Source organism: Anabas testudineus, chromosome 15 (assembly GCF_900324465.2).
Source record: "Anabas testudineus chromosome 15, fAnaTes1.2, whole genome shotgun sequence".
Classification (NCBI taxonomy): domain Eukaryota; kingdom Metazoa; phylum Chordata; class Actinopteri; order Anabantiformes; family Anabantidae; genus Anabas; species Anabas testudineus.
In genome coordinates this window covers 16,841,242-16,867,299 of record NC_046624.1, presented here as the reverse complement: position 1 = coordinate 16,867,299, position 26,058 = coordinate 16,841,242, and the positions used below count along the sequence as shown (strand labels likewise).

The 26,058-nt window shown below is 40.3% G+C and overlaps 3 protein-coding genes across 3 annotated transcripts in view; 2 read left to right on the top strand and 1 right to left on the bottom strand.

Moving 5' to 3' along the window:
* Positions 1-102: 102 nt before the first annotated feature.
* pno1 (partner of NOB1 homolog) lies at positions 103-3,723 on the top strand. Its single transcript, XM_026355228.1, has 7 exons — positions 103-407; positions 1,832-1,978; positions 2,070-2,153; positions 2,723-2,783; positions 2,890-3,007; positions 3,260-3,330; positions 3,448-3,723. The coding sequence occupies exons 1-7, from the start codon at positions 210-212 to the stop codon at positions 3,513-3,515; spliced, it is 747 nt and encodes a 248-aa protein (XP_026211013.1). The 5' UTR covers positions 103-209; the 3' UTR covers positions 3,516-3,723.
* A 234-nt stretch (positions 3,724-3,957) lies between these two features.
* LOC113158907 (calcineurin subunit B type 1) lies at positions 3,958-25,564 on the bottom strand. Its single transcript, XM_026355229.1, has 6 exons — positions 25,317-25,564; positions 17,203-17,242; positions 8,984-9,160; positions 8,416-8,475; positions 7,705-7,889; positions 3,958-6,313 (listed from the first exon to the last, which is right to left on the bottom strand). The coding sequence occupies exons 1-6, from the start codon at positions 25,317-25,319 to the stop codon at positions 6,266-6,268; spliced, it is 513 nt and encodes a 170-aa protein (XP_026211014.1). The 5' UTR covers positions 25,320-25,564; the 3' UTR covers positions 3,958-6,265.
* A 29-nt stretch (positions 25,565-25,593) lies between these two features.
* kcnq5a (potassium voltage-gated channel, KQT-like subfamily, member 5a) overlaps positions 25,594-26,058 on the top strand; it is a 76,050-nt gene continuing 75,585 nt past the window's right edge. The window contains exon 1 of the mRNA XM_026355224.2: positions 25,594-25,946. The gene's annotated coding sequence lies outside the window, so the exon portion shown is untranslated. The remainder of the gene's footprint in view (positions 25,947-26,058) is intronic.

The following is a 26,058-nucleotide window of genomic DNA, read 5'->3' as shown; positions in this document are numbered from 1 at the left end:
TTTAATAATACTGTGTTAAAGAATGAAGTTCTATTCAGCTCATATGTGCGTTTGTTAATAACAGCAGGATTATTAATTATTTTAACTCTACAGGCGTCGATGATGGGGCTGTTTGGGTCCTTTCCGTTACACGAGGACAGCCCATGCGTGTGTGTCTGCAGGTTGCTTCAGTTTTAACGTTTTCAATCTGATATAAAACTGATTTCGCGATGGATACTGATACAAGTCTAGCTCCTAAAGACAGCACTGCCTTGGAGAGTAAAGGTGACGCGGAGTCTTTCACAAAGGTGAAGTCTAAAAAGACTCAGAAAAGAAAACGCGAACAAGATGGAGCGGACATGGACACAGAGGAGCCCGTGGCAAGTAAGAGGCCGCAGTTTCCACCGATTTCAGGCGACAAATTAAAGGTAACTGCGATGAGTCTGGATACGTGTTGTTCTGTTGTTACAAGTGTGATATAAGTGTTCAATGTTATGTTTGTCTCTTCACTATCAAATAGTCAGTTCCCCTCGATGGTCATTTAACTGTGTGCGCCTGCGCAGTTTAGTCGAGAGAGAAATAAAAAGCCAATATCAACTGTGAGGTCCAGGTTAGGTTTTTAAACACTTACTTATAAAGTCACAGCCAACGCTTCTGTTTTCATTATCAATACATTTCACAACGGTTTGTTTTAGTTCAGAAAATAATGAAAAGTGCCTGTGACAGGTTGTTCTATGTGATTGTTGACAGACAAGATAGGAAGATGTTGTATGTACAGTAACAGGAGATGGATAAACCAGCAGATATTCATCATTAAGAAGCTCGTACCTGAAAGTTGAAATTTAAAATGAGACTTATTGACAGTTAGTGTGAATTAAAACAAAATGCTAGGTCACCATCTCCACCTGCAAAGGTTTATTTTTTATGTCCATATAACTGTAGAAACTCCTTTTCCATCCCATACATTCCTGTATGTAAACAGTTGTGTATATACAGTAAATACCTTTTTAGGTAGTAAATGTTTGTCTTGTATCTTCCACTGTACTCACCTTCTGTAATTATTATTAGATTTATGGCACCACTGTGTTGTTCCTGCTTATTTTCACTTTGCTCTTGTGGTTAGATAATAACTTCATTTCATTGTACTTTTCACACTGACTTTTAATCTAATGAAATAAGGAAACATGATCACTTGTATACTGGGGCTTAGTAGAGAGCTCCAGTCTTTTTGTCTCAGGTCATCTGAGGGGTCATTGCAGCCATAGTGATGTTCAACAATATTGTTAAGTAACGGATGCAGAATAAGTTTATGTAAAGTTATGTAAAACATTTAAAAACAAGTTTATGAAATATTCATGGCAAATATATATCCAACCGTACAAAGATTAGCAAGAACACCCACAACTTTAAAATTAGCATAGCAGTTTAAAGCCTCAGTAATTAGACGCTGATCTGAAGGATCATCAGTCATAATGACAAATGAGATTTACTGTTAATACCAACAGAAAGGACATTGTGCTTCTCTTTGCTTATCTCTTTAGTTAGAGGATATTGACTTCAACTTAACTAGAGATGTGATTAGTTAATGAAAGTAATAAGAACTGTCATATTATTTTTAAAGTAATCAATCATCTACATACTTTTAAGCAACAAGTTTGAAGGTTTAAGGTTCTTAAATGGGAGAATTTGAATCTTTCTTAGTCCTAAATAATAAATGTGATAGTTTGTTAATTTTAAGACATTTGATGATGTATCCTGTGCTCTAGGACATTGACTGGTACCTTTTACAGTTTTGTGTAGTTTTTAGACTAAATGGTTAAGTCAGAAAATAATTGTTTGATGTGTGTTTCAGGGATCAGATGAGATGCGCAAAGTCCCTGTTCCAGCTCACAGATACACCCCGCTAAAAGAAAACTGGCTGAAGATTTTCACACCCATTGTGGAGAATCTACAGCTTCAAGTCAGATTCAACCTCAAAACCAGAAACGTTGAAATCAAAGTACGTTTTTCTAGAACATTTAAGCAGTTTGTTTATCTCCTGTACTAATAGTTGTGTCTATAGCATATGTAACATGTCTTCCTTCTTTCAGACATGCAAAGAAACACAGGACATTGCATCACTCACAAAAGCAGCAGATTTTGTTAAAGCGTTTGTTCTGGGATTCCAAGTCGAAGTAAGTACCCCAGTGAATGTTTGGTGTACATGTTTTCATCCATGGCTATTTTATATCTGGGTATCTTTTTCCACAAAATGTGTATTTACCTACAGCTTATAGCACCTCAGGAAACATCTACCACTAATATAAGACCTGATCTTTGGGTTGTGGATGCCAGCACTGTGGGTTGTGTATTTTCTAGAGCTGACAAGACCATGAGAGTAAGCAATAGAAAGTCCAGGGTAAAGGAAGAAGTATCCAGCAGGTGGAGGAAATAAACAAACATGCTGCTCAAGCCAGTGGGGTCACAGCAGCTTAGCCTTAGCAGACACAGTATGATGTAGATATAACACTGGGTCAGGAGTATTTACTCTATGCTCAGGTAATGGTAGGAGTCAAAAGCTGGATGAGTCTTAAGGTAAAGTATAGCATCTGTAGGAGTGCTCACTGAACACACACTCAGATCTAAGCTCTGAGTTTTCTGTCTTTTTCAGGGTGTTTTTTTTTTTGTGTGTGTGTTTTTTTTTTTTTAACGAGCCTTGTGTCATTTTTGTTTGTGACATTAAAATCCGACTTTCTTTTTCCAGGACGCTCTGGCTCTCATCAGATTAGATGAGCTTTTTCTAGAAAGCTTTGATGTCACAGATGGTAAGATTGCATCTGTCTACATATTTACATATTTGCTGGAAGTGTAGTGAGTGTCCAGTGTCATGATGTGCATTTAATTGTTCACTCATGTCGTCTGTCTTGGCAGTGAAACCTCTGAAGGGAGACCACTTATCCCGAGCCATTGGAAGAATAGCAGGAAAGGGAGGAAAAACAAAATTCACCATTGAAAACGTCACAAAGACTCGCATTGTGCTTGCAGACACGTGAGTACCTTGAATTCTTCCAGCACCTCTCCAGTATGAACAATATGATGTCCCTTTGTTTGCATGAAGGTTATTGATTGGTTGATTGGACTGCTTTTCTTTTCATTTTAGGTTTTGTTCTTAAATATGGTAGATGTCATTGTAACATAGAATAATGTGCCCAATGGTGTGTTGTAGTTGTTTAGCCTCAGTCTGATGCCTAATTTGTCATTTTGTTTGTTGGGAATATTTATTGCTCTTTTGTCTCAACAGGAAAGTTCACCTATTAGGGTCTTTCCAGAATATCAAGATGGCCCGGACAGCAATATGCAACTTAATCCTAGGTAAAGAAGGAGATTGTTTGAATAGTTGATCATATGGTTGATGTCATACTTTGAACAAACTCTTTGAATCCACATGGAGTGCCCAGTGCTGACCTTTCAAACCCTTTGCCCCTACAGGAAGTCCACCTTCAAAGGTCTATGGCAACATCAGGGTGGTGGCCAGCAGGGCTGCTGAGAGATTCTGAAGTCTGACTTTGGTCTGTGATGAGTCTAGACTGTTGGTTGCCTTTTGGACTGACACCTTGGGTTCCTCTGCAACAGCCTCAGGTCTTCAACAGCCACCTGGTTTAGATCAGTTCATATTGAACATGAGGCCAAAAATACGACATCTTCAAATACAGAATACATATATGAAAATATGTTTGTGTAAATAAATAAAAAGTTCTCCATTAATGATTAGTCAGTTTTATCACTCAAGAAAAAGTTAAGGTTTTTATTCATGAACTAATTAATTAATACTGAATGAGGAGTACAGTACAAGTGTAAGTATGTACTTTCCATACTTGCGTTACATCATACATCAAAATGCATTTATTTAATACATTTCTGCTAAGTAGCTAGTAACTAAACCTGTCAAATGAAAATTAGACTATTTAAGTTTGTTTTTTTTACAAAAGACAAAATCCATTACTTTCTACATTTCAAAGTTTATTTAAATTTTATTTAATTTCATACAGTATCAAGTTTCCAACAGTCCCACAGCATAAGATGCAGCATGCAGAAAAAGGAAAAAAAAAAGGTTCTCAAACTTAAATCTTTTCAGATATCCCCACACAAACTATAAGAATCCAAGTCCCTCAGAGAAAAAGTAGCACTTACAAACTAAAGCGCGGTCTGAACTATACAGAGAACAGAGAGCCAGAACTGCATTTAACAAAATACTTATATACAAAATAAAGAAAGAAAAAAAAAAAAAGCATAAAATGTTTTCCCCTTTAAGCTGAGTACAGTGTGTGGCAGTTTGAGACAGGATCAGATATGCAACTTTTACTGGAATAGAAGCATCTCGCTGACCTGGGTAAAATACAAAAAAGTTACATGTAGTTCCGTTCATTTGGATTACCTCTCATAATATGTGTACATTTACCAAAGTTTGGCAACATCCATATTGTATACCATTAAATTCCTAAATATATTAACATCACCATCCATGTGTAAACAAGAGGATTATTTGAAAAAATTTATCTACATGCACAACTGAAAAATATATATTTCCATGTCATGCAAGCACAGGGAGGCCCAAGCCGTGCAGAGCTTTGGGATAAGGGATAACGGAGCGCTCCACATCTCTGACTGAAAACTCCTGTTCAAACGAACAGTCGAGCTCCAAAGCGAAACCAAAAGCTATCCCGATGTCATGTATCATAGAAAACATTTTTCCCTTAGAAATTAGAATTTGGTTGAATTTGTTTGTTTTTCTTCCTGTTGGTGGCAGGGAGAGAATATTAGGTGATTGTGACAGAAAAAAAAAAAAAAACAGAAGTGGGAGAAGAAGCCAACTTTTGAAATGTACAACCCCCCCACCCCTACAAAAAAAAACAAACAAAACAAAAAAAAACTCCCGTCTATTCCATTGCACACTGATCATGCCAATGTGGTAAGATTTCAAGTGTTTGTGTTGCGTTACAGAAAACTCTGACCTGTCCTGCGCTGTACTAAGAAAGGTATAAGCACTCAGAAGGGCTCATGTAAAGCAGAGGCAAAGCCTTCTCCTTTTGCTGTTAAAGAAGATGAGCACACATCGGTTACCTAATATACACATATTGGTTAAAAAAAAAATAAAAACGCTGCCTGCAGATAAGTCTCTTAAATTGCTATGTACTTGCACAAACTCTGAATAATCTCACCTTTACTCCCAAACCGTTACTTAGTTGTTAACCAAGTTCATCCAGCCTCTGTTCCTAACATTAAATAAAAGTCTTTAAATTCTAATGATTCCACTAAAGTTCATTTGTCCGTGTGAGAACAGAGCTATTCTTTGCGTTGGAGATTGTCTTATGGCTGCACACTGCTGAATGCAAAACGTGCAGAGTAAACCATGTTTCAGTTTGCAGCCACAAATTATTTTGGAAAGACATTTTCTTGGCATTAATTTATCTACCTAGAGACCTATCGTTTAAACAAAGGAGATCTCCAACAATATAAACACATTCTTAAGTATAAATAAAACTAAATCTTATTAAAAATAAAAAAGCTTTGCCAAGAGTGACTGGAAGCTTCACTGGTCTAATTGAAACTGATTGTATTTAAGGTAAAATGGAGGTGAAATGGTCAGTGAATCTGAAATTTAGTTTTGTATCTAATACGACTTGCAGTTGGAAAAGTCACAAGCCAGTTTTGTCTGGCATGAATGACAGCGGCGGTGATGGGTAATAACTTGGACTGGTTTCTGGATATGTTCTGGTTGGCACTTCATACCCTACTTTCTAGTTGTACTGTAAGTCAAGTGTTAATATGCTAGACACTTCCCCTCACGAGACAACCATAGATATACTTGTTTTTTTTTCTTCTTTATAAAAAGACAAGAACAAAAAATAAATATCAAAAATAACAATTAACAAAAAAACAAAAGGATGAAATATGAACAAGCCAACCAGCCTCTTCACTGTGCCCCCTTCCCCCATCCAACATCAGAGATGCTCTTGCAGTTGATAGCAGATGTCCTTCACTCTCTTAAAGTGCTACGACCAGGTTATTGAGAGGCTTTACAGTTCAGTAACACTTCAGTAAGTTGGCTTCATGAGGCCTGTGGTTTCTGAAAGAAAAAAGTGGCTCCACAGAGAGAGAGAAAGAAAAAGAAGAAGAGAGGAAAAGAGAGAATACTTCCATTGAGTTACAGAGAGCATTTTGCCGGACGTCTTGAGCAGATCTTCAGAGATGGTGGAGAAAAGCGAGTGTTGAGGAGGAAGGGGGGGTTCAGTGAGCAGAGCCGCACTCACACATCCACCACCATCTTTTTGTGTATATCAAGACCACCGACAACCTGAAGAGAGGAGTGAGAGGGAAGGAAAGGAAAAACACATGAATCGATCCGGTGCTAAAAAAGGCAGTGATAGTAAATGTAAAAGTTAGTGAGAGCTAACACAGCAGGAAACACAGGTGTAAATGACCACGTTACACAACTAACATTTAGCTGTTTCAGGTTCAGGATCCTGGTGCAGATAATACAGTGACCTCACTTTCTTAAACAGTACTTTATATTTAGAAATCATTTGAATTCACCACAGCAGTTGTTTTACGACCTTCATGCATCATTCCATTGACATCTTACTGCAGCTATAAATACTACTACAATAGTACTACTACCTGCCTACTTACAAATTCTATTTTTAGATCCACTGTCTTATTTTTGCAGCTTCTTTTACTCTGCAGTGTTCAGATCAGGAGGGCTTCAATCAAAATGGAAATAATATTGCCTTCACTGTCCTCTTTGACGTCCTTTAAGTGTTTGAGCAGTGCCACTTTGTTAAAAACAGGATCTAACATTCTTCCGCGCCATCCTGAAAATACACTCCCACAAGGACGAGAGCGTTTTTAGTTCAAGGCTCCGGAGATTCAGCCGTCAAATGTGGGCCTTGAATCTGTCAGAGTTAGAAATGATGCCTTTCATTTCAGATAACATCTCAGGATCCACCGGTCCAACAAAAGAGAAGTTATGTGGGTGATACTGCTTAACAAGAGAGTGCAGATTGTTTTAAACAGGACTTTTCTTGTCTCTCTACTAAGTAAAGTGTAAAGTAACACAGCACTCCTAGCTGACACAGATGCTCCTAAATTAAAACAAGTAGATCAGAAATAACCGACTAATAACTGTTTGGTTTCCTGAAGTGTCATGAATGCGGTCGGCTCATTACATCAGTGTTTTCTGTGACTGTGACCAACTTTTAAACTGCAGATTAAAAGTTACAAAAAAAAACATTAGGGAGGTTTTTGCTCCCTAATGCTGCAGTGACCCTCTCACTGCAACAGCAGAGCTGCTGCCTCTTTGCCACTGCAAGCTAAAAACATCTTTTTCCAAGGAAAGTCATTAACTTCCGTCCCTCCTCAATTGGATATGCTCCAACTGTTCAAACATACCCATAGTTTAAAGAAGCAAACCTCCACCTCTGTGCTTTTATGTCTTATTCATTTCCCCGGAAGTAGGAACTCACTCAGTATTTTTAGAACCCCATTATATGTATCAGCAGCCTATATTTACTCCTCAACAACATATTTCAACTGAAAGTGTGAAACTGAAACCCTGTGGTGATGAGCGTAAGCAAAAAGCTGGTGTGTTTCTAGGGGTTTCTGTCCCTTGGACATTTGCCTTCACCACATCAGGCTGCATCAGCAGAAATATCACCCCACCAAATGCCTCAAGGAGGGTCAACTTACTGCACAGAACTCTTCAAAAGATATCCTGCCATCTCCATCCTTGTCTGCATTAATAATGGTCTTGTCCACAATCTGCTGGAGCTGAGTGTCCTTCAGGTTGTTGCCTACCATCATCTTTAGCACCTGAAAGAGCTCGCCGTTGGAGATATAGCCATCCTTGTCCATGTCGTAGATCCTGAAAGCAACTGTGGTGCATGGTGTGGTAAGAGAGAAGAAAGAAGCAGGAGTAGACATGAGTGTAAATTAGTTACACAGCAACACCTACAGAGCATGGAATATAACTGACCACACTTCTGAAAGACATTTCAAAGACCTTGGCCTGTTTTCGTTACTCTCTCTCGACCACTGTCTCTTGTGCACACTAAAGCTGTCATGTCTTTCTTTCATTCTTCCAAATGGTTGGTTGGCTTTGAGCTTGATTCTAGAGACAGCGCAGCTCTGGAAACTGGTATTTTCCACATAAAGTCAGAATAAAGTTCAGTTGTGATGTATTTTTTAGTACGATTAGACAGATACATTTTTCTCTCCAGGGTTTTTTTTATTTTTTGTTGCATCAGTAAGGTAAGGTGAGACAAACAGAACAGGGGGCCACACAGGAGACAAAACCCCAGCAGGTTTAACTCCCAGAGTAACAGGGCAACTCGACGTCTTTGGGGGTAAGAGACCTTGATGTGACACATGCGGCTTTAATGAAGAAGCAGTTTTACTTACATCGAAGTTTCTGTTCCTTGTCCCCCTTGACACTGAACTGTGAGACTCCCTCAATGAACTCTGATAGAAAACAGGGGACAGTAACAATCAGCGCTCATAGGGCTGAGATACTGAGATCTGGTTATTTTTAATTATACATTGTTGATGAACTTCCACTTTAGTTACAGTATGTGTTTCTAACCTTGGAAAACTTTAAGTGTGATTCAGAGACGTACTAAGGTTGGTGTATAATTGGGGGAGATACAAGATTAGAGCCTTCATTCCAAATACCATTTGATAAAACCATTTGAAGTAGTAAACGTTAAAATACACTCCACTCCCATTGTGATCAAATTAAAGAAATCACAACGGCCTGTCCTCAAGTGTGAATTGTTTGTTTTGCAAAAGTCACAAAATACTTAAGTATAACATGAACTTAATTTACATCAGTACAAGCAATGCCCTTCTGAAATGTGTCAGGATTGTTATCTAGTTTGGGACAGCAGTTAACTTGTACTAGTACCACTGCAGCAGTGTTGGGGATTCTGTTAACATTGCAGAATATGAACTGGCAGATTATACTGCATACCTTTAAAGTCCACCTCTCCATTCCCGTCTGTGTCAAATATGTCGATAACCCTTTGCACCAGCGGGTTCTGTTGCAGCTCAGGCAGTGACATAAACTCCTCCACGCTGAGAGAGCCAGAGTTATCTAGGTCGAGTTTCTTAAACCTCTTCCCTAGCCTCTTAATCTCATCAGCATCGACTGGACAAAAAGAAAAGGAAGAGAGAGAAAGAAAAAGATATGGATGAAACTTTTCTTTGAAGACATTCACGTGGCATTCTTATCCAATGCCGGGGATCAGGTCAGATGTGTGGACATCCTGACAGCGTCCGAAACTCTGACGCTGCCACATGGGGGAGAAATGCTAGGACATAAAGAAAAAGACAGAGTGTGCAGCAACACTGTAAACTAAGGTGGATAAAGAATCACATATACAGGGCAGGAGGGCATTTATTCAAAATATAAATATCTTTGCCAACAACTGCATGAACTGTAGTCATAAATTTTAGTAGCCACAATGTTCAACTAGGTCAAGGACACCTTCCGGCCTGCACAGGCCTGAGCTAACCGCTTCAAGCTGCAGACCCACATTAACCACAATACATTTAGTTTTGCTCATATGCAGAGAGACATCAGATGACTTCAAGTATAATAACAACAAAAATAAAAACACTCCAGTTGCCAGATTGTAAATATTATATTCAGCCAACTCTGGTAGAGAAACGAGAGCCGAGGAAAAAGGGTGTGGGAGCCGGAGTGAGAGGAATTAGTCGAAAGAGAGAGAAGACAAAAAGAGAGCTATAACTTTTGTAAACTTACAGCCTTTGTTGTCTACTGGTGCTTTTTTGTCAGAGGGACCCTGGATCTTTCGTTCCCCTGCCATCACAAACAGCCTCAACTCTCTGGCCAGTATACTGAACAGTGGCAAGGTGTAACCCAGAGGTAATAACAAAGCCAGTTATTAATTAGTCTATAAGCTCATTCACACATAGTCACATGATCCTATTGGCCAACCACAAACTACTACTTCACCTGCTGTAATCTGGGGTCCTGAATTACACGAGCTATCTATTAATCTTAACACAAAGCTAACAGAGCGGGGACAATAAGAAGGTGAGACAAACGTTATGAGGCCAATAATTCAGTTCGGATGTTTATAGGCTCCATGATGATGAAGGAAGATAAAATCGAAAAAGCTGTGATGTAAAACTGTAATGGAAATAGAGTCCAGAGGGGGAAAATATGGCTCACATTCATAATCATTCTGATTCTTATTAAAGGATACAAAATGTGTGAGAGGGAAAAGTAGTGTTTTGGGTTTCAACATTTGGATATGCTGCTCTACATCAACTCAGTGACTAACTGGTGTGTGGTAGAGAAGTAGAGGAAGACTGAGAACTAGAGAGAGACAGTTGCAACACAACTACCTGTAGAAACAATAATCCTATTAACCTTAATAATAACTTCATGGCTTAATAAACCTGTGCAGTAGCAAAGAAAACCTTTTAGAATATCACGAATGTTTGTTACGGTTTGTCTTATTTTCATGAGTGATATCTAGGTATAAAGTGGGTTTATTTCTAATGAGACGTCACTGGTTTCCTGCCTTGTTTCTCAGTTCCTGACAACTCCTAATACATGATGAATCTACACACAAGCACAAACACTGATATATGGCACAGGGTGTCTGTGTCCACTAGGTGTGAGTTATCAGAGCCAAGCACACGGCTGCCTGTGACACAAAACACTTCTTTATCAGCAGCCTCCTGTTTCCTGTTCACAACAGATGATACCAGCCTGGCTCGGTTTAGCCTATGTCTTGTATCTTGGTGCTAGAGATACAACAGTGGGTTTAGTGCCTCAAATCAACTCTGTGTCCAGGTAGATTTGGCACATATACGGTGGCAAGAAAAAGTATGTTTTCTGCATCAATTTGTCATGAAATGTGATCTGATCTTCATATTATATTATTAACAAATATAATGTGCCTAAAATAATAACAAAATCAACTCTGATCTTTCATGTGTTTATTGAGAACAACCATAAACCTCCATAGTGTAAAAAGTATGTGAACCCTTGACGAGTCAGGTGTCGGAAGAAAAGGAAAATTATTTTGAGGTTGTGAGCTACTTTGATTGGGAAAAGTAAAAGAAAAAACCACTCAAACCTTTTGAGTTTGCTCTGTACAAGAACACAAGAACACTTATGTGAGCCTTGTCTCACCAAAAGAAGCTTTCAGAAGATCTACAATCAATAATTGTTAATTTACATAAAGCTGGAAAGGGTTACAAAGTGATGTCAGAGAAATTCACCAGTCTACAGTTTGACAAACAATCTACAAATAGAGACACTTTGGGACTGTGGCTACTCTACTAATAAGTGGGCGGCCAGTGAAAACCCCAAGAGCACAACTAATGTGTGTTCATGAGTCTACAGTACAAAGAACATTGAACAAGCAGGGTGTCTACGGCAGGACAACACAAAGGAAGCGGCTGTTTACTAAAAAGAATATTGGCAAACTTCAGGCATGCAGGGTTCACATACTTTTTTCACTAGTACTGTGAGGTTTTCATGGTTGTTCTCAATAAAGACATGAAAGAATGTTTGTGTTATTATTTTAGGCACATTATATTTGTTAATACTCTTGATTAGATCACATTTTATGACAAATTAATGCAGAAGACGATTTCTTGCCACTGTAATCTTTTGGTTCATGTGCGAGTATAAATTTATTTGTCATCTAAAGTTCAGTATTTTTCAGTTACACTTCCTGCAGATATCAAAAACACCTAACAATCTCTGAGTGGGTGCAAAACCAACGGCACTCATCAACTGGGAGGGCAGCGCTCCACTTTCGGTTGGCCAATAATTGTATAATTGCAAAGCGTTGGTCAACAAATAACAGGATGCAATTTTCACAACTGGTTCATGAGATAACAGAGTGAGTTACCTGAAGAGTTCAAGTTGAACCACTGCATTGGCTCAAAAGGCAAAAAATCTATGACAGTAAACATAACACAGCTGAGTTTTATTATTTGTAAAACAAATGTATATATTTTTTATATACTTAACATTGAGTCCAACTAAGCTACTGCCGTACAAATGTGTATACACCCATAATCCCATGAAGTAGAACTCTCCATCAAACTGCAGATGTTAATATCTCAAACTGGTCCCTGTTAAAGATCAAATTTCTTTTGTTGGGTCAGAGTCAGGTCAGTGGGACAAGCAGGAGTACAAATGAAAAATCCCTCTGACATTTACAGCACATAAACTTTGGTGCAGTCATAAAGAAGGAAAACATGCGAACACCGTGCCCAGATCCCTTCTTGTTGTCTGGAGCTGCCAAATGAGTAGGTGCATGTATTATTCATACTAGCAAGGACAACAGCTTTCTCACAGTCTGAGTCCCTTTCCTGGTCTTGAACCAACAAGTCCCATGTCTGCCAGCATCACAGACACAAGTGTCTCCCAGCTGAACCAAATAAAACCCATAATTAAGATACAGTACTTCCTAACTACAGCTGCTAAATTAACCGATGCATACCACATATGGTCCTTCTGACAACTGTTATAGTTAAGAAATAAATATAGTCGTCATCATTAAATCACGATAACGGCCCCTGTTCGTGCACTGACTGCCATCCTCCTTTACAGCAAATAGAAATCTCAAATTGTGGTGTGATGACAGGTACAGAAAACAAAACGAATCATTGTGAGCCTTGGCTTGATTACAAGAAAGAGATGTGAATCGAATAATAAACTGGAACAAAGTGTATTTTGAAGGCAGCCTTGTTCAAATCTGATAAAAAAGTCTATGAGCCAGGGTGGATAGGTAAGAGATGATACTTGTACATACATACAGCTATGGACAAAGAAACAGAATATTGAAAACAGTTGCAGAAATCAAGACCAACTAAAATCTTTAATATTCTAAACTTTTTGTATTTACACTAAAATAAAATGGATGTTATGATGGATTTGATCTGATAGTTCTAAAAACAGCTGGTGTAAAGAGTAGGAGATGGACATGGTTTTAAACTGAGCGCGCCTTACACTGCTTGCACAGCCTGTATGTCTGATTGTATAACCCAAACAATGATAAAATAATACATTCGAGGACGCATTTTTAATTTAATGGAATTTCAAGGGAAAATTAACCAAAACTCTTTAAGCTAAGGCTGCACAGTCCTAGAAGCTCCTCACACTGCTATACTAATAAGCAGCTCCGAGGGAGACCCAATGTAACTGTTAGATGATTATAATAATCTCATTTATTCCACCGCAGAGCACATCATACACACACTTTTAAAAAACACTGTATGCACCCGCAACTGTGTTACTAGGCAACTGGAACCCGTTAGCCCCCCAAAGTAGCCCACACTCACATATACACACAGACAAACAAAGGGAGGAGCATTCAAACAGGTGCATGCATATGTAGATGTCATCAGCATGTGAGTGCACACAGGAGACTCACACTCGGTCACACATAAGCATCAGTTAACATAAAAAATCCTGTGATGTTTGGCCAAATGGCCCTCCTTCTGGTCGAGGATCATAGCTCATTTTGTAAGGGCTCGTGTACCGTTTGTGCTCTTCTTACAGCCTTTATAGTTATGTGTACTGAAGTGACAAAGGCTGAATGAAACCATTCCAAGGCTACACATTATAATACATCTGTAAATAAAAGTTACATATGTTTGATCAACCACAATCTGACAGATTCCTCAGGTTGATCAGCTCATAAAATCACAAATAATGCTGATTCTGGCCAAATTCTAAAAGCATCAGCCAGTTCAAAAGCAATAAAAATGCCAGTATTTCTGTAATTGAGCAGAACAATTAATGTTCAGCTTAACACTGGACCATTATTGGCCCCCTGGTTTGTCCGCTTGCTGTAGGTAACCATTAAACAGCAGCACAGCTGTGTCAACAGAACACCTGCTAAGTGAAAGCGGCTTTTCGTCCCCATTTTTGTTTAATTATAAAAACCCAATGTTCCCACAATGTCATTAATGAATTTATCCTCTTATGCATGCTCAGCCCCCAAACAGTTCACCCGGCCCATTAAGGGAAACATGTGACTCCATTAACACAGCTAACCTGAACTGAGACAAACAAAGAGGGGGGAGTGATATACAGATGAAATGAAATTCTGTTGGCGTGTTACCGATAATTACAGCCTAGACTCTCCTGTATGCTGCTCCCCAAACACACAAGATGAGACGTGAGGGTGGGTAAACATGTTACATGCATGGCTCAGTAATTACACGTTTGACACATAACACTGTGGCAATTAGCATAATGAGGTTTACTGAGCCAATGAGGTTGTAGCATCATCTAGGGAACATATCAGAAGGCAACAGTGTGTACAGAAGAATACAAGATGACAGGAAATATACAGAAAGAGAAGATTAAGTATTAGTTTACAGTGGAAATTTCTCTCAATCATCCAGTGTTTTAAAATTGGCATCATATTTTAGGTTTATTCTCAAGTATCTGATAATGCTCCAGGTAAAAAAAAAAAGAAAAGAAGAGGCAGCCACCTTCTTTCTGTGAATACCCTAATGTTATTTAAATTGGGCCACTAGCAAGAGCTGAGTTTGTGTATTAAAGAGCAGAACTCCAGCACCGGGCGCATTAGTGCTCGCTGCTCTGATAATGTACAGCTCGTCTGCATGGACCAAACAGACGGCAAAGCTGGGCACCGTGCTGATCGTGTATATTTATAGCTGTGCCGTCATCAGAAAACCCCCAACTTGCAGCACTACCCCCACTAACAGAGGCTCTGGCTCCCGCCCTCAGGGAAACCCCTAGCAACAAGGAACTCCAGCGTGCTGCCCGTTTATATTGGGCGGCTGCAGACAGGCGAGCAAAGGTTTCAGGCTCACTGCTGTGTTTCTCTGTGAGAGCGTGGTGTGTCGAGGGGGTGTGTGTGCATGTGTGTGCATGTGTGTGGAGTTAAAGAAAGTGCAGGAACAGAGTGGGCGCGTGCATGTGTGCATGCACTTGAGCACAGTGTGTAGAACATGTGTGTGTGTGTGTGTGTGTGTGTTTTTGTATGGCTTCTGTGTCTAATTATGCACGCTCCTACAAGTAGGCCATTAAATTTTGCCTGATCTAAGCTCGCTTAAGCCAACAGCAGTGCACTGACAAGAGGATACAGGCCTTTTGAAAATTCATTCGAGCACCATACTCATCTTTCCAAGGTAATTTCTTGCAGACAAACTTCACTCCTCATGTTAATCTTGAGGACAAAAAGTGGTGCTAAGGCAGGAATAGGTAAGTGAAGGTTATAATTTATGTGTCGACGTCTCACTGAGAGTGGTAAGTTTGAGGTGCAGCAGGGTGAATCTATCTGACCAGCAGGCCAGAGCTAATTTCTTCACAGCCAATTCCTGTCCGAGCACTTGATGAACTGAACAGCTGCTCTGTCGGTGTAGAGTGAGGAAGAGAGAGAGAAAGCCAAAGCAAGACCAAAAGAGAAAAATCAAAAGAAGAAAAAAGGAGAGAGGAGGGTTAGGAGGAGGTTATGTGCATGGATTCCCAACCTTTTGTTTAGTAAACTGAAAAGGTCAAAGTTAGTGGTTAGTTTGACACCGCAGGAAAAAAAAGCTGTGTTGATATTTAAATAAGTTCTTTGATGCATTATGCTGTTATTTGCATTCCTGATAAGTAATCTTGTATTTCATGCCTATATAACACCTTTAAAAAGAAAAAGGAGAAGTAGAACAGAGAACAGTCAATAATGAGAGAAAGACAGACAGACGGTGAATCTGGAGAGGCAACTAGAGAGAGAACAAGAAAGACAGGAAAAGGAGAGAAGCTGTAAATATCCCAGAGTAAGTGCAGAGGTCCTTGATGGCTTCTGTTCAGGGTCATGCATCATCTAAATCCACCTCCCCTCACCATGGTGGCATAGTTATGGGGGAGGAATGCCTGGAAGTCCCGACAGGCCAAGGTCCTGTCCCCCCCTACAATGTTACAGTAGTACAGCCTAAGTATGGACAAGCTACAGTGTGACCACTGTTTTGCTCACACTAGCTCATTTGAATAGGTCAGTGTTTATACTTTTCTTTGACTTGGTTGTTTTGCAAATGTTGTGTTAATCAACACAGAGACATGGGTGATCTCAAAATGACGCATTAACATTACAAAGTTTGAGCACATAAAACAAAGTCCTAGGCTGTTGTCACTTTACATACAGCAACAATCCACATAAACTATCTACAGGAAAAAAGGGTTTCCTCTGTAGCTGCATATCGTTTGAGGCACGTAATCTATAGCGTCTCTGTTGCCAATATAGAAAGCAGAATTGCAGACAGAGCTAATTTAGTCATTAAAACTCTGGTGTAGGTTTAAATGTCCCTCCTACACAGCACCATCTCACTTAAACTAACGTTTCATCTGCACTGGAGCTCAATAAGTTAACATCGTGGACAATACAGACATTTTACTGCACACGTGTCTCATATAACACTTGTTTTACCTGTTGTACTTAAAATCTCAAGATCTAACTTCATCAGAACATCTAAATTACTGATTCTGAGACATGATGAGGTCAAGCTAACAGTGACACAGTCCCTGAAGTACACCTGTACTACGCAGGGATTAATTGTGGTCTCAGTGCTCATTAAACACATACAGCAGCTGACCCACTTAAGTCTGGCTCTTAACAACTGCTCCGTGCAAAATGTGCTATTTGCACAAGAGCGAGCCAGAGGAGAGATCTGCGTCTCTGAGGACTTTTCCAACAATACGAGGCTGAGATATTGTGTTTGTGCATCATCAGGTAGAGAGAGTGAAGGTGAGAGTGAAAATAAAAAAGTGAGTGACATCCTCAGCCTTCATCCTCCAAGATGTTTACTAGGCAGACATCTTCTCAACATGATCAAATACATAAGAGTCTGATTCTAAGATGTTGTGTCATGTATATAATAACAACAATAATAATACTATAATCGAACCAATGTCTACTGACAACACATATAACTAGATGATAACATCTGAGTTTCGGCTCATCAACACCCTTTATCAGTAAACTGAATGTAAAACAGACGTGCTTATAGTCTGAAAACAAGAGCAGAGGCACTGATCACACAGTAAACAATAAGACTTAAAGGGTGTGTATTAGTTGAGAAACAAACTCTTAAAAATAAAAAGGTGGTCGTTTCATTTCTTAAAACACAAATGAGTTCTGTGCGACGGATGCAAAACAGCAAACATTTGAAAATACTTACAATGTGAGCACATCTCCAGGGGGTAACTGGCTTCATTTCCCTGAAGGAAGAGAGAGAGGGTGGCGTCAGCTCACATGAGAATACAACCTCAAATTATGAACAAAACAGTTTGAATACACACTCACTGCGTCACTTAAAGCTATAGCATACAGCTTGTTTTGAATATTTTCTTAGTAGAAATGTTCTTCACGACGTATCTTAAAGCGAGGTGCTGTCAAAAGCCTCCTGTGACACCGAGTCACAGAACAGCACTGGTACTAATGCAGAGATATTCCCTTTTAGAGGTTTATGAGCGAGGGCGCCTAGCAGGTATCTATAAAATGCCACAGGTTTTGATTACGGATGTATGGTGTTGACACCATACAGATGTATGGTGTTGATTTAGAGCCTAATGCTACAGCTAGCCTGATTCCAAAATGCTGCGAGACATCATTGTGCTGGTAACTATACATCATTACAAAGCTCTTCGATACCTTGAAGCTACTGCTACAGTACAAAATACAATGTACAAAGTTCCTGGTTCGTTAAACTAGCAAAGAAAAACAACAGACAATAGGAGCTGGTGATGTGTGGTGAGCACAGGATTCATTTTCATACTGCATGTTTTCTCAACATGAATAATGCAGGCAGTAGGGCATTCAGACATGTTCTGTACTTGTACATTTATAGAGGTAATGTTCATACAAACACACTGTTGATATGACAAAACGTGATCCAAGTAGCAGGAGAAACAGGACAAAAACTGTACCCGACTGTTTTTTCCTCACTCTTTTTGAATTAGCAGCCAATTAACAGGAGCAGGTTAGAATGAACAGCTTTGGGCTCCAGAGTTTATAAAGTTTAATAAAAATTAACGATTAGAAATGGAGTTAACATGTTTAGTGCTACGAGTACTGATAGTAAATGTGTTAAGATAATGTAATAAGGTGTTATCCACGGTTCATATTTATAGTTACATATACAGATGCAGCTCTCTGTATGATTAGCCACATATCTATGTGGATGAGGAGGTGACTGCAGATTGTGTACACTGACAATACAAGCTGCTTATAAAACTGTGTGAACATATCAAATAGTTTCCTATTTACATTTTTGAGTCAAGCATCAAATATTCTGAATAACGCATGCTTGTGTGTGTGTGTCTGTCATTGGCTCATGTTTCAGCCCCATCCCAACCAACGCTGCAGCGTCCACTGAGCCTGACAGAGTGAGGCCAAATACTGACATGGACGTCACAGGAGTCCCTGTTGTCCCTGTCAGAAATAGTCAGATTGCACACATCGGGGTTTTAAAGAAAACACTGCTTCACAACAACAAGTAAGGAATTTCAGTCAGAGGCACTCCATCCAAACTATACACATCGAGCTAAGGGTGCATGAAGACCAGGAATAATACTGCTCATTCCAACTTCGGAGGACAAAGGCTGTGGCATCAAAACGTGAACTGAATAAAGAAAAAACTAACTAGAGCAGACACGTAAACAGTGGTAAGCAATCCTGGTCCTCCAGGGCCAATGACCTGCTTGTTTTCCCACTGCTGATTGCCTGGATCAGGTGTGTTACGCCAATCAGAAGCTGTAAGTGGAGGGATGGTTGGAAAACAAGCAGGACAGTGGCTGCTGAAGTCCAGGTTTGGTCTCTCTTGACCTAAAATGTTGGGTTTTGACATCTGATATTAAGCAGAACTGAGATTGTGTTGCAAAATGAAATGTTTCACATCTAACAATATGTTTTTAACTGTTTTGGTTATTTGCTAGTGTGGATGCAACAAAAACAATCTTCCTCTAATGTTGTTCACATGAGAAAAAAAAAAAACGGTAAGTAATCACACCCAAGGAATGTGACCAACGCCTATCTGCTGCTACTACGCTTCTCCTTTGCACAGTGACACACACACACACACACACACACTAAACAGCCTACAAAAAGCTTCTGTATACCTACAGTTGTGCTACCGTACAACAGCAGACTTAACCTCAGAACTTGTGGTATTTTAAGTGCGGTGAGGAGAAAGAGGTGACACAGGATTAGCCAGGAGAACAGCTTCAACACCCTATCAGTAAAGAGAAGGAGTCAGCTGCAAGGGCAGTTATCACAGGTTGACATACTATATATAAAGCACGTGGTTTTCCTCCATAGATCAACAAGGGAAAAGTGTAGGGAAAGGGCTTCTGTTTGCTCCCTTCCTCCACAGAGCGGAGGGAGGACACTTCAGCAAGATTGTCCATTCACAACCAAGGACATGTTCTAATCCTCACTCTGCTATAAGAGACTTCTTGTTGTTTACACCTTAATTTTGTTTCCATTAGTCTGGACTAAAGAAAAGACGTTTATTGCCAATTGCTACTTAAACAAATAACTATAAACATTAAGTTATTAATATCATTCGATGCAGTTTTCGTTGCACTGGTGGTCAGTGGGTAATGACACAAGCTGCCCTTCAAGTGTAGTTGTTATAAACTATGCCTTTATCTAACTGGACAATTTTAGCTAAATTCAACATGAGCTGATTGTTTGATCAGTAGAACAGACAAACTATAAAAGATAAGGCATGAGTAAAATATCTTTTCTCAAATAAACAGGTAATTTTTTGTAATAAATGAGTGTGTGGCTTCCAAACAATCCAGTCATTATCACACACTTCAGGAAGGTGTTGGATTTTGAAGCTCAATGCTCCAAAAATTAACAAATAACATCTTTATGTGATTTGTGAATATCTGGGAAAGCATTAGAGTTCAGACTGTTCAAACGACTATGGCAAACAACTACTTTAAAATGTTTTCTGCATGTAGTGACATGAACTAACATGACAAATGCATCTTAACTAATAAACAAAATGAGCGATGTGTGCACTCTCAACCACATGATGTAGGTTAAGTGCTACCTGTATAGTCCCTGGAGGTAAAGAGACTTAGAGCAAAGCAGATTTGGCGTTGAGGATTACAGGTTTACTAACTAAGGCCTGTCTTGGGTTGCTGGTGTGACTAATCTTTGCATGTCTTCTGTAATAAACCACTTCAACGGCTCTTGTTGAGCTTCCCCTTTACACATACACTGTTTGGTCATACTAAATGGGATGATTATAAAAATACTAAGACATGTAAAGTGAAAAGGTATTAATACACAGAGAGCAACTGTGGCAGAAACAGAGACCGACTCGTGTTGGCTAATTAATAATGCATACTTCATTCAGAATCAATTAGGCTTCTGCACACAACACACGTTTTGCATAATAAAGAGTTTTTTACTGTGAGTGGTTCTGCAGCAGCGCTACGACCAACCCTAAAACCAAGCTAATTACAGACTCACACAACCCTAGCACAACTTGACAGACTGGGGAGTACGGTGCATGGGGCTTTTCTCATGCATCTTTGGCAGGACAAGGCAATCTATTCTGCTCTGAAACTAAATTTAGCCGCATTAAATGACAGCTAATATATAATAGGTTTGTAGTACTATTAGTACAGAACATTAGTCACTACACTAGAGCACACAGTTAAAAGTCTAACCTCTTAACATTTCCTGTTTCTAGTTTACTGTATTTTAAAGATAGGAAACTTTAAGACAATTTATTTAGGAAAAGCTGTTTTTGGAAAACTTTTTACATCCACACAGACATGCACGTTACATATTCAGTCATGCTCATTACTGATATAATCACAGATAATTTAACATGACAATTGTTTGTAAAGCCTTATTAAATAAAATTAAATATTTACCTATGACAGGTTTGCTAAGCACAAATACTCTTTTCAGCTCGTCTTATCTGCAGTTTGAGGGTTTTGAACTTCAGTCAAGGACAGAGCGGTAGCATGTTCTATTCAGTCACACGCTTGTCCAAATAGTTCGATAAAACAGTGCACATTTTCTGTTTACATTCTTCCTAATGCAAGCGTGCGCTGCTTTCTCATTTTTTATTCAATTGTCTGAAAAAGACTACGTACTTGTTAAGAACCAGAATCACTGTTTTTCCATAAACTCAATAAATTAAAACATTGTGCATTTTACACATCCTTAGTATCAAAAACAATCTGAGTTACTTTTCCCACACAGTGCACGTTTTGGCCATATTATGCTTGAGACTGTGTCTTTTTTCCGCACTTTACTTGCTTGTTTGTTCAGTTCATCACAAGACTCCACACAGATGTGTCTACAAGTATCAAGCTTGTCGTATAGCAGAGCTGTATGATAAACATATTGACCTCTCCAGAGTCGGAGCACGGTGCAGAGCGGAGCTGCGCTCTCAGACAGGTCTTTAAATAGAGTTCACCCCTCCATGTTTCAGCCCTGCTTTGTACAGCAGGCTTAACCCAGGCCAACAGGCAGCTGACAGCACAACACGAACAGCCTTCTACTCTATTACATAGATGAGAAACTATCAAAGATATGTATGAAAATGTAAAGGAGCCGCTACAAATTTACAGTCACCTGTCATTTTGCACAAATGTTCCTATATCATCCTACAACTAATGCAACTGTTGTTTTGTAAAATCACCCTGATACTTATGTTTTCATGTGTACTTGTATGCATTTCTGTGTGGATGTGTGTGTCAAGGATCTGTACCAGATTTAGGAGTCAAGTGCAAATATGAAAATAATTACCAAAATCTCAGCTGCCTGAAGGAGCTCTGAGGGCTAATCTCCTCAGCCATTTCCATCCACGACTTGATGGATTTGAAGGCCTCATAATGCCATGTAAACTAACAATGCCTAAATCGTCTTATACATGAAGCTGTACTGTTATTTCCAACTGCTAAAAACATCCAATTCACATCCTTGCTCTTTAATAGCAAGTTGTCCTCCAAAATGGGACAATATTTTCTAGCCCTAACCTCCACCTTAACCATAGGATGCAGATCTTATTGACTGAAAGGCACCGGCAGAGGTGCAGAGATTCGCTTCTAAACATTTTAAAGCAAAGCTTGCACTTCTAATCATTCAGATAATTTAAGTGACTCCTGCTTGATTAGTGAGTTTTGCAGCATTACTTATAATGATTAATGCCCGAAGGTCTTTGCAGAGTATGATGGGGCAGAGTATGGTAGAAGAGCATATGGAGCAAGCAGAGGGAGGCCTATGTGGAGCAGAGTGGATTGACTTGGAGTCTCATATTATCCCTATCTTAAGTTGCATAAGGTGGCTTTAAGTAAAAGTATTAGCATTAGTCTTCTTACAGTAGGATAACAAAAGTACAAGTACTCATTATGCATACAATGACCCATATAGTTTCATCCTTTTAAACAAGAGGATTTCAATTATTTTTAATTGATTAGTGAGTTTTATTCTCACTGTTTGAGATTTTATAATGACGACTACCTGAAGCTGGCTAAGCTGTCACGGCCGGCCTCACTGACCTGAGAGGCATTTTCATCTGCATCTGACCTTAAGCACCTCTCAGGACCTCTTGTTCCTGTTCTCCTCACCCAAACAAAGAGCAGATACCTGGCAGCATGACTCAGCCTAATATCTGCTTTGTATTTACCCAGGCCCTTAGCTACAGGGCCAAACCCGCTGAACTGAAATGGCCTGCTCGATAGTCCAACCAATATTACTGGATAATTGGTCCCAAAAATGTAGGCACTGTTATTTAGCTGTCAAATAGTGTTCTGTCAAAAACATTAAGATACTATAACAGTAGTGAAGGTGTTGAAAGCAGCTTCAACAATCACAGAACACAGTCAATTAATAGATCAAATTCATCATCATACCTGTACAAACATTTTCCTACCATCCCTTCAACAAGCAACTAGACTATTACACTAATATTTCATAGTAATACTACGGATCACTGCATGTGAATGGTTTCCTGCTGTGACAGACACAGGAAATAAAAACTATTGGGACTTTTAATTGTATTTTCTTTCCTTAGCCGTGTCTGTCTGACAGCACAGCATGCGGACAGAACAGAGCTCCTTTTCACAGCAGAAACTCAAAGTATCTAGAGTTTGTTTCAGTCCGACTTTAGGCAGACGTCTTTTAAATATGAGGAGACATTCCTTCATGTAATGATGTCTCCTTTCACCCAGAAACTTTCAAACACTACTTCTGCAGTCAGGCAGTGGCTACGGTTTCTTTTGACCAGTCACTTTTGATCATGTTGAACAGCCTCATGTTTTACACCCTCCATACATCCAACCAGCACTTACAAAGGCAAGCTACCCTCAACGTGCCATCTGAATACAACTTTTCTTTTCACTGGGCTGACACACCAGACAAATTAAGTTTGGCCTGCGCTAGTGACTGCTGGCTGCGTTGCGAGCCAAAGACTGCAGCGATGGAAATGGCCAGTGAGGCCGGTTGGATGTGCAGCGTGGATCACCTAGTGCTGATCATCACTTCTGCTGTGGCTTTTATCTTTTTCACATTAGCTACAGCTCAATCCGTATGTGGGTGGCACTTGATTGCTAAGCAGCATATGGTGCCCGTGGCATCAGATCATTCCACTACATGCTTAAGCATCTGTTTGTCCCTGCCCCCAACCCCCCCCCTGCATCTGAGAAGAATACTTTTTGACAGGGCATAAGTTGGCACACTGTCTGTAGGACATGAATGTCCTGAGCTCGAGTCTACCAGAGAATTGAGACTGCCACAGGGCGTGTGTAACTCACGTTTATATTATAGGAAAGTCTGTTGTTCATTTTAATAGTGTATCAAAAACAGAAGATGCTCTTAACTATTGGGTCTTGTGTGTGGCTTTATTTGATTTGTGTGTTCCAACAAAATGAGCCAACACCTATGTTTAAAAACTGAATTTCTTCATTTTGGTCATGAAATAGACCAAGATATGAAGAAACTTGAACTTTTAAACTTTGATCTTTGGTGGAAACACTGCTTCTAAAAAGTCTCAAACATTTCTTCTTACTTTTAGAGCTGACATCTAAGCTGAGGCCATCGGCTATAAGCTAATATCAACTAATATGCCTGCTTGGCCAACTTATCCGTCTAGCTGCGGGTTGTACACCTAATGGCAGCTCATTTACTTATGTCAATATTTACCAACATCTGTCTCCAAGAATAAATAACAGGGCTTGGCAGCCACAATCCCTAAAGCCCAAAACAAATAAAGTTACCTTAACATATATAAAGCAACTATGATATACATCACACACACTTGTGTGAGGACTCCTTTCTCTTGTCCAGACACTAATAACCTGTCCTTGGAAAGATTCCAAACAGGGTGCTGGTGCATAAATAGGTGCTGCTGTCAGTTTTGTGCTACGTGGCCATCGATAGCTCGTCAGAAAACGGGTGTGTGGAGAAATTCAATGTATGGCTACATGGAAAGGAACTGGGGATATGAGGGGCCAGTGCACAGAAGGATGGAGGCCTCGGTTTCCTGTGCACAGGACCCACAGTTCCTCGCCGCTCCCCTGCTATTGGCTCTTGACACCATGTCAGCTGCTCAATATACATCCAGCCTAAGCAGTGGTGTCCAGCCAGGTCCACTCCCATTGGTCACCACATGGATGCCCAACAGTTACCAGGCAACTCACCTTCATATATACTCATATAGGCTGTAAATGCCCTGTTAATTAGGACAGGACGCTCCTAACCCGTGGCCCTCGATGGCAGCTTCCTCTAACCGCAGTAAATAAATACAGATGTAACCTCTGCACACTCATTAGAGCCTCGGAGCTCCAATGAAACACTGTTGCAACTATCAACACAGCGCCATACTAGCTGGGAACCAGCCTGAGATGCAGCACACGTTACATTTTGCAGCCTGCGAGTGTGAAATGTGCCACAATTATTGGCCAAGCCAGCCACAATGAGCGCGTACTTTTCAGTCAGGAGCACTCATTTCCACAGGCCGTGCTGCTAATGAGAGCATGGGCTGTGTCGGGAAGGGATAAGAAATATCTGGGCCACAGGCTTCAGGCGACTGTCAGCCCCGGAGTGTCGTAATGAGAGCGCGACAGGAGCCAAAAAGTGGGTGAGAAACGCGTTTCCTTCTCGTCGGGCTCCACACGGTCGACTGGCAACTCACAGCACAGAGCTCGCCAACAAAAACAACTCGTCAAAAAGCCTCATTATTCGACACTCTGGAGCTCAGGCCTGCCCACAGGAGTGTTTACCAGTCGGCGGAGGGTGAAAATAGAAGCTGGGGCCGCTTACCATCTTGCAGGTCGGATGATGAAATCCAGGCGATGTGAACGGAAAAGAGGTTTAACGCAGCGGAGTCGAGAGGCGCCGAACTGTGGCGAAGAACACACTCACAAACACGGCTGTGCTGCTCTGTGAGGTCTTGTCCTGGTTTTACACCCAGCTACAGGATCTCGTCTCCGTCTCTCTCCTTCACCGAGGCTTTCGCTGCAGTGGCACAGGGAGGGAGACCCGCTGGGAGGGGACAGTGCGCGGAGGGGGAGGCTCGCTTTGACAAGCAGGCGGCGGCGGAGGGGAGGAGAGAAGAGGGGACGGGGGGAGGTGCAGCACTACTGTACATCCGGGAACTCCTCGTTTCATTTCTTATGGGCTCTTTGAACCTCCCGAGCAGGTTTGTGCGTGCGCTCCCCGCGCTGGCGCAGCGGCGGTACTGCACCCAGACCCCGTCCAACAGGCGTTAGATCCCAACTGGATTCTGGGGGAAGTGAAATCTGTTTCTCTGTCACTTCATCTGAACCTAACCAGCTGTACTTTATGATGCTCAACACCTACTGCTAAGACTTTGGAGCAGTGTTTTCAGAGGTGTAGCTACTGTCTGAATGTTCTCATCCGGCTGATGGACTTTGTTTGTTTCCTTTTATGGTACTTAATCATTTTACGAGTGCAGACTTTGCATCATGGCCTACTAAATTAATGCTAATCTATGTGCAGATCTCCAAAGCATTGCATTGCTTTGTAGATCTGCACATAAGTG